Here is an 8949-nt window from a genome sequence, read left to right as displayed (position 1 = left end):
AAGACCAGGGGGATTTTGGACTGAGACTGGGAAATTTGAACCATGTTACCAAAAAACTCTTTTCTAACAGCATGCTTATTTTCAGCATATACAAAGCAAGCTTTAAAAATAGAGTTATCACCCAAGACAAAAATAACTTGGGCACTTAAGCTGATGAAACAGTTAGTCACCTAAGCTAATTAGTTTCTAGAACAAAAGGGAGAAGGAAGAAGATGGACAGAGAAAGATATAGACAAACTATTTCACAGGGAGGGACCCCTCAGTGAATTTGGCAATATGCAAAATATTAGCTTTAAGCTCACTACTACACCCGGAAAAATAAATATTACTCTTATTAGGATTAGGAGTAAGACCGGACAAGTTCCTAAATTCCTCCAAACCCTGCATGATGAGATTAACAGTCCCCGGATCCCCTCTACAGAAGATTATAAGGTCATCAGCAAAACACAAATTCACAATTTTAATCTTCTCACATCTCCAATGGATAAAAAGAGGGTTTCTAGATTTTTCAGCAAGGATTCTAGCCAAAATCTCCATAGCCAACACAAAAAGATAAGGGGACATGGGGTCCCCTTGCCTAAGCCCCCTAGCCCCTTTAAAGTACCCATGAAGACTACCATTAATGCAAATGGAGAAAGAAGGACTAGTCATACAAGCTTTGATCCATTTTATCATGCAAGGAGGAAAGCCCATAGCAGTGAGGATATCAATAATAAACTCCCATCTCACAGTATCGGAGGCTTTCATGATGTCCACTTTCATAGCACACTTTGGGGTTTTGGAACTCCGGTGGTAACCCATCATAATCTCCTAGGACAAAAAGATGTTGTTCGAGATTCTTCTACCCTGGACAAAGGCAGACTGCACAAGATCAATCAGATCAGGAAGCACCATTTTGACTCTGTTAGCTATTATCTTGGCAATGCATTTGTAGATGGTGTTGCAGCAAGAAATAGGTCTATAGTCACCAACATTCATAGGATTAGGAATTTTCGGAATAAGAGCAATGATGGTGCTATTTATCTCCGAGAGGAGTTTGCCAGAGTCAAAAAATGATTTAATGGCAAGAGTAACCTCCTTCCCAACAATATCCCACGAGCTTTTGAAGAAACCAGCTGAATACCCATCAGGGCCAGGAGCTTTATTGGCTTTGAGAGACCAAAAAACCTCCTTGATGAGGTGCTTAAGTTAAACTAATACTGTTAAGCTAGAATTACTCAGAAAATTCTCTTTCTTAGAGGCAAAACAAGGTTAGTTTGAGTTCTACTTCCCCACTTAAGGTTATGAAAACAATTGGTTGTCTGAGCTAATTAGTTTCTAGAACAAAAGAGAGAATGAAGGAGAAGGGCAGAGAAAGTAACCGAGAAACTTTCTTCTTGAGAGCTAGAAGAGAAAGTCAAGGAAAAGAAAGAGAAACAGGAAGATAATAAAAGGGAATTCAAATTCAACCTTTTGGGCTTGCACTTATGTGATTTAGAAAACCTTAAATGAGGTGCTTAAGTTAAACCAATATCGTTAAGCTACAATTACTCAGAAAATTCTATTTCTTAGAGATTATGCAAGATTAGTTCGAGTCAGACTTGGCGACCTAAGTTTATGACTAAGCTAATTAGTTTCTTGAATGAAAGAGAGAAGGAGTGAGAAGGACGTAGAATGTTACAGAGAAACTATGCTCTATGTGGTGCCAATGGGTTAAGTCTTTTTTTTTGGGTAAGTAAGTCATAAAATAAAGACAGTAAAATGTACAAGTTTACAAGGGGCATACCCCAGGTACGCCCAGCAACAAATAATAAACGAACAAAAAACACGACACAACTACGACTGGACATCCTACAACATAAAACCACACTCGCAAAGGCGAAAAAACAACAACTGAAAAACAGAATCCCACTTTGCCCATATATCCTTTTTGTCCCCAAGTAACCCCTACCATCAGAGATAATAGATGGAAGCTTGGGGTGGATATATGGGCAAATAAACAAAGACACACCATAGACTCATATTATAGACAAACACACAAAACAAATGTAACAACTAAACATCCAACAAGACCAATCGGAAATGATAACTGCCCCCGCTTGCTCCCAGTCTCTACCTCGGATGAAAGCATGGAATCCAATAAGCATCTCACTTCTCATAGCTGTGACATCCTAGCCACTCAACCAAAGCCATGACGAAGGAAAATATCTATCCCATGAAAGATCCTAGCTGAGTCACATGAAGCTTGCATAGTCAATCACCATAATCAACGGTCTTGAGAAGTCTAGTGAAAAACAATAACCCCGCTGCAACAAACCAATACATAGCCATCAAAACATGAGAGCAATCATCACATCCCCCAGTCCCTCCCTTGGTAGATCACAAGCCTCAAACCCCACGGCAGTGTCCCCTTCACTCCATGTCAGGCGTGGCAATACAATCAATTAGGAAGGGTCACATGAAGACAAGAAACAACCAGAAAACTGGTAGCTATCCTCCTGCTCATCTCCCAGTCTCTAACTCGGCTAGTTATCGAACCACTATTCCCCATAGCAGTGACTCCCCAATCACTCTTGGTGGAGATGGCTCAAAACCACCCTCATATCGAGTCACATGAGGATCACATGATCAATCAACATGAAATAACCGACTACAAAAGGTCCACTGCAATGTGGCTAAACAAAAATACTATGAGCCCAAAAATTTAGCCCATCAACCGTGGAAATAAAATAATAGTAGACCCATTAAAATATAACCAAGAAGTCGAAATGGGCCCCACTAATTTCTTCAAAAAACCAATTTACCGTGGGCCAAAACTAAACAAATCAAGAATCCATGAATTTTGTTGGGCCCACATCAAACCAACACTCTCAGCCATTTACCTACTGAGACACAAATATATTATATATATAATATATATACCAAAACATATCCCAAAACCGTGGGCCACTCTTTCTGGTTTGGTGAAACCAATATAAAAGTTTTTAAAATCTGCACGTGGATACACACCTCCCCAGATGCACAAATCACCATTGTATATAGAAAAAACCATGGGCTCCTACAAAACCGGCGGGAAATTAGAAACAATTTTGAAACCAACCCCCACTATCACCTTTCACGAGGTCGGTGTTACCCATGCTGATGATCACAACTTTGCAGGACCCCAATATTGCACCTACGCGTCATCCAGACTGTGAGACAAACGCGTCAACTGCAGAACCGACTTCACAACTGAACCAATCAACACCGGTGCAAGAAGACACCTCTGGCGAAGACACCACCAGTACAACCCACATCCATTGCAACCTAGGAACAAACCCAGATAATATCCTCGTCGAAAACCATCCACCGGAACATGGCGTAGTAGAATCAGCTACTCTAACCACGCCATACACTCAGTATATATAACCTCCTAAGCTCCAGAAAAACCAGAGTTCAAGAGACCAACGAAAGAAACAAAACCAGGGAAAGATCACACAACTGCCATGAACGGCGAGCAAGCAGACCTTCACCCTAGCATCTTCATTATCACGGCCGGAGCACCTAGAAATACGGCAAAAGCACGCCATTTCCAGCAAATCTGCCATAAAAACGAATAACAATGGCAGCACCAAGAATACCACCGGAACACAGAGAGCACCGGCGATGAATAACAACACCTCCAGCACTCATAACACATAACACAACGCACGGATCACCTTGCATCTGTGCACACTGAACAACACCCAACTTCAACGCCCGTGAGCCACTAGCGACGTCAATGAAGATGGTTCAGTCCACTCTTCTAAAAAAAGAACCACCTGCTACTCCTCACCAGGAACATGCTTACCACCAGCAAAAACCACAAGAAAACTTACAAAATAGAACCGAAGACGACAGTCTAGGCCCCACTTGCAAGTTCATCAACCAACGGAGAGACATCCAGCAGGTACAGGATGCATTTACAGACCCCCTCTTTCAGCAACCAAGTTACACAAACACAGAGAACCACCGACACATCAAAGAACCCACCAAACAGTGATCAAACTCCGAATCAGGCTCTAACCCACGGACGATTTGACCAACGGGGGTGCCAAATGATAGCTATGGCTAACCAGAGCTCAAGAAACTATGGATGTCGAAATCTGCTGGGGCATAAATACCTCCCAAAACTACCAGAGAACTCCAAACAAAGATGAAAAACACAAACAAAAGTCGACAACACCCCTAACCGGGGCTTACCAGACCAGAAACATACTCACTCACCCATAAAAACGTGGGCAGAGGAGCTAACCAAGCTGGCCTGAATAGCACCAGTCCATCACCCTCAAGACTTCCACGGCTACCAACGGGAAGAAGCTTTCTCTCTCTAGAATTTAGAGAGAGAAGCTCTCCCTAATTGCCTTGCCAATTCCCATCATATTTCCCTTTCTTTGCCCCAATGGGTTAAGTCTTACTTGCTCAAAGGTAGGAGTTTCTGGTCCGTTAAGACCCCTAGTGATCCTTCTTGGGTTTGGAGGAAAATTTTGTCCCTCAGAAACTTAATCTATCCTCTCATCAAATTCAAGATTGGTAATGGTGACAATGTGTTTCTTTGGCATGACAATTACCACCCTCTTGGTTCGCTTTGGCAAAGGTTTGGGCCCAGGATTCTTTATGATACTAATCTTCCTGACCGTTCCAAGGTTAGCTCTATAGTCTCTAATTGTTCTTGGAAGTGGCCTATTTCTAACTCTTGGGAGATCAAGGAGTGGATCTCTTCCACTCCTTCATCTCTCTTACCTTCACCTGGCTCTTCTGATACTCCAGTGTGGAGCTTGACTGCTGATGGTACTTTTTCTATCCAGTCAGTTTGGGATTGGTGGAGGGAAAAGGGGCCAAAAGTCCCTTGGTCCAAACTTATCTGGGGCCCCCCTTTAATCCCTAGGGTTAGTTTTATTGTTTGGTTGGCCATTAACGAGAGACTTTTTTTTTTGGGTAAGTAAGTCATAAAAACGAGAGAGACTTAATACTGGTGATAGACTTCAAACTTTTGGTCTTGTCCTTAATCCTTGTTGCCCTTTCTGTCAAGCACCTGAGGAGAATCACTCCCATCTCTTTTTTAGGTGTATATTTTCTTCTAGGATTTGGGGTGGCATGCTTGCCAAATGTAATGCTAACTGGCCTTCTCTGCCTCGGTTGGACACTGTTGAGTTTGCTACTAAATCTACCAGTGGTAATTCTTTGAAAGTGCTGATTTTGAAGTTGTCTTTTCTCTGCACTGTCTACCACATTTGGATGGAGAGGAATAGTAGAATCTTTAGTAAGGTCCACAAACCTGAAGAGGTTGTTACTAACTCTATTATCCAAATGGTTAGGGGTAGGCTTCTTTCTTTGGAAAATATTAAACCTTCTGCAGGTGATCATTGGTTTTTGGAGAAATGGAATCTACCCTACAAAATCATGCAGCCGACCAATGCTATTGCAGATGGCAGGAGAATGAGTGGTGTGAGTTCACCTACAATTAGGGTCGAGTGATGGTGAGCATATACTGTGGGGTTTTACTAATTGGGTGTTCTTTTTGTAGGTTCTTTCCTTCCTTATCAGGTTATGATGAATCCTATATCATTGAAGTGGCTGATTTGGAGGGTTGAGTGATGTGAGCAAGCAAAATATTTTCTGCCACTGTGGGTTGAGTGATGAGAGACAGTATACTTTTTTTGGGTGAATAAGACATAAATAAAAAAACAGAGATTACACAGCTACAAGGGGCATACCCCAGGACCTAACGAAAACTATACAAGAACAAAAGAAAGAGGCCAAAACACTCAACCAGCAAACAAACCAAAATAAAACAGGACCAAAAAAAAACAAGACTTAAAACTGGAGAAAGGAAAGCAAAACATGGGAAAATTATAACCCCCCAAAAAATATGTTCATGAGCCGCATAAATTTGAATGAGGACCATGAACACATCCAAACAACGACCCAAATCTGTACCAAACCAGCCCACAAAACGGCTAAAACTAGCAGAAAACACAAAATGAGAGACCATGTACATCTCACACGGCTAGGCCAAAAGGAGTGACAACCCAGCAAAACACTCATAGTCCATACACAGTACAATAAAATAAAAATAAAAGAAAGACAAGTATCCACAAAGGCGCTACAAGCAGCCATCATCAAGTGCCAGTAAGCACGACCACCCTTAGTGCCATCAAACCCACAGCAATCCATACAGCCCCAATAGAACTCAAACATTGTAGTGGACCCACAGCAGCCCAATCTGCCCAGCATAGGAATATCATAACAGCCACATCCTTCAGACGCATAGCACATATCCCTATCCAGGCAGCCACCATAGTGCTCAAACATTGTAATAAACCCTGTAGAAGAAATCAGAAGTGAGTACATCCAGTGATACCAAAGACAAAACATAGCAGCAGGACACTCAATGTAGGAACTCTCATCACTCGGCCCACAGTTTAGGGGCTCACACCACTCGAAATTAGCTTCCTTAACCTGCAGATAAAAATTTACAGTATATATAGTCATTAGTAAAAATTTTATGGCTGTACTTACCCAAAAAAAAAAATATTTTTATGGCTAACATCACTCGACCCACATGTAATTGGAGAACATATAAAGTAACTTTCATCACTCGACCCTCAAGGATAGATAGCACCACTTGAAACACCCGAAAATACCTACAAAAGAAAAAACTTAAATACATAAAGCCCTCATATAAGCGCACCATCTCTCGACCCACATTTAGTAAACACACATCACTCAGCAGCCCTCCCATTTCTGATGCTATGGGGCTTCAAAATTGTCTCCGGCAAACTCCATTGATCAAGAAACCATTTGTCACCATTAGATCTAGGAATATTCTTAATTGACAGCATTCTATCTCTAACCATTTGGATAACAGATTTAATGACCACCTCTTCAGGTTTTAGCTCTTTGTTAAAAATTCTGTTATTTCTCTCAATCCAGATCATGTAAACAGAACACAAGAATGCATTACTAATGATATTAACCCTCAAAGAGTTACCTTTAGTCTCCTTAGAAGCAAATGTAACACTATCAGGCCAACCAAGAACAGGCCACTTAATGTTACAAGCAACTTCAATGGCACTCCAGACTCTACTAGAGAAGATGCACTCAAAGAATAGATGAGAGTGGCTTTCCTCCAGGTGGAGGCAAAAGGGGCAGTGAGAGCTAGTGGACAGGCCAAACATATGGAGTCTATCACCAGTGTAAAGTCTGTTGTGGAGAGCCACCCAAACAATGAAGCTGACTTTAGGGATTCTGTGAGGGGCCCACACAAGCTTATGCCAAACCACTTTATCGAATTTCTTTCTCCAATGATTCCAAGCTGATTGAATGGAAAACTTACCATCAGTAGTAAGATTCCAAAAAGCTTGATCAATGCTGGAAGGATTGGGATGAAAGCACGCAGGAGTAGAGGAGATTAGCTCCTGAATTTCCCAAGAGTTGGGAAAAGGCCACTTCCAAGAAGACCCATCAATGATTTTACTGACTTTTGTATCACTGTTAAGGGCAGAGTCATAAATAATTCTATCCCCGAATTTGTTCCACATCACCAATGGGGTGCCAATTATCAAACCAAAGGAAAGTAGTGTCCCCACACCCAATCTTATGCTTAATCAGTGGGGAAACCCACTTCCTAAGAGACAATAATTTTCTCCACACCCAAGAGGGATCATTAGGAACGTTAACTATCCAGAAACTCTTCCCCTTTAATAAATAGGATTTGACCCACTGACACCACATCGATCCCTCACCCCCAGAAAACAAAAACCAAATGTGTTTAGCTATGGCCGCTTTATTCCAAATATCTAAAGATTTAAAGCCCAAACCTCCCTCATTTTTAGGAGCACAAACAGAATCCCAGGCAATTTTGGCACTATGAGTTTTAAGATCAGTACCAGACCAAAGGAAGGCTTTAAGAATACTATCAATCTCCCTAATGACCTTCTTGGGAAGAATGAAAAGGGAGGACCAGTACACTTGCATAGAAAAGAGAATGGATTGAATGAGCTGGCTTCTACCAACGTAAGACAAAGCTCTATTGGTCCAACTCTTCACTTTTTTGGTGATCCTATCAATGAGAGGACCACAATCAGCAGCTGAGAGACAGTATACATGTTTTGCTCTAACATTTATTATATATTATATATGTTTTGTGCAGGTTTATGGAGCTTTTAAGTATACTGTCCATCTTGTTCTATTGAGAAATCATGTAAGGTGTGGGTCAAGTGATGTAAGGTTCTATATGGAGTGGAATGACATGCTTTATTGTGGGCCGAGTGTGGGGAGGTCCTATACAGTGTGCTTATTATTTCTGCTGCTTTATGATCTTCATTACAGAGGTGGTACTTTCAATCCATGGCTGGTGGTTTACGTCGTGGTGCGGAAGTGTGGTGATTTCTTAATCCGTAGTTACCTGAGGCTGTTGACAGTGTATTTATCTCATGCAGTGGAGGAGTGGTGGCTGATTGCTGCACAGGTACGAGTGGCAGTTGGCAGGGTGTGTATATACCATGGTGATGGCTGCTTCAAGCGCCTTGCTATGCTACAAGTGAGAGCTAATCAGTGGTCTTTCCTGTTATTTGTTCATAGTTTTATTGTGCAGTTTGCCCACTCCTACGGGTTGTGTAGGAAGCTTTATGTGCATTTTGGGGTATCGTGTAATCGGTTTTTGAGCAACTTCGGTAGGATGGGCCTCTCTTGGCTCATCCCTACGATCCCTTTTGGGTTGTTATTTTTGTATGATATCTATTTTGTTACAGGTACCTATCCCTACGGTTTGCGTAGGGAGGTTTGTTATTGTGATAGTGCCTATCCCTACGGGTTGTGTAGGGGTTTTGTTGAAGTGGTGATGCTTTTTGGCTGTTGGCTTTGTCTTTTGTACAAAGTCCCTATCCATCATAGGATATGGCCTTTGTACAGATCGATTGGCTAGTATTCAATTGGCTCTCTTAATCT

The 8949-nt window shown here is 41.7% G+C and overlaps 1 protein-coding gene across 1 annotated transcript; it reads right to left on the bottom strand.

Annotated features, from left to right (window-relative positions):
• Positions 1–237: 237 nt before the first annotated feature.
• LOC145819027 (putative mitochondrial protein AtMg01250) lies at positions 238–801 on the bottom strand. Its single transcript, XM_082913007.1, has one exon. It carries the CDS (start codon positions 799–801, stop codon positions 238–240), a length of 564 nt encoding a protein of 187 aa, XP_082769133.1.
• Positions 802–8949: the final 8148 nt, after the last annotated feature.

Source organism: Camellia sinensis, chromosome 2 (assembly GCF_055761805.1).
Source record: "Camellia sinensis isolate YWXY chromosome 2, ASM5576180v1, whole genome shotgun sequence".
NCBI classification, from domain to species: domain Eukaryota; kingdom Viridiplantae; phylum Streptophyta; class Magnoliopsida; order Ericales; family Theaceae; genus Camellia; species Camellia sinensis.
Note: the sequence above shows the minus strand (reverse complement) of the source record. Positions and strands in the feature narration are given on the sequence as shown.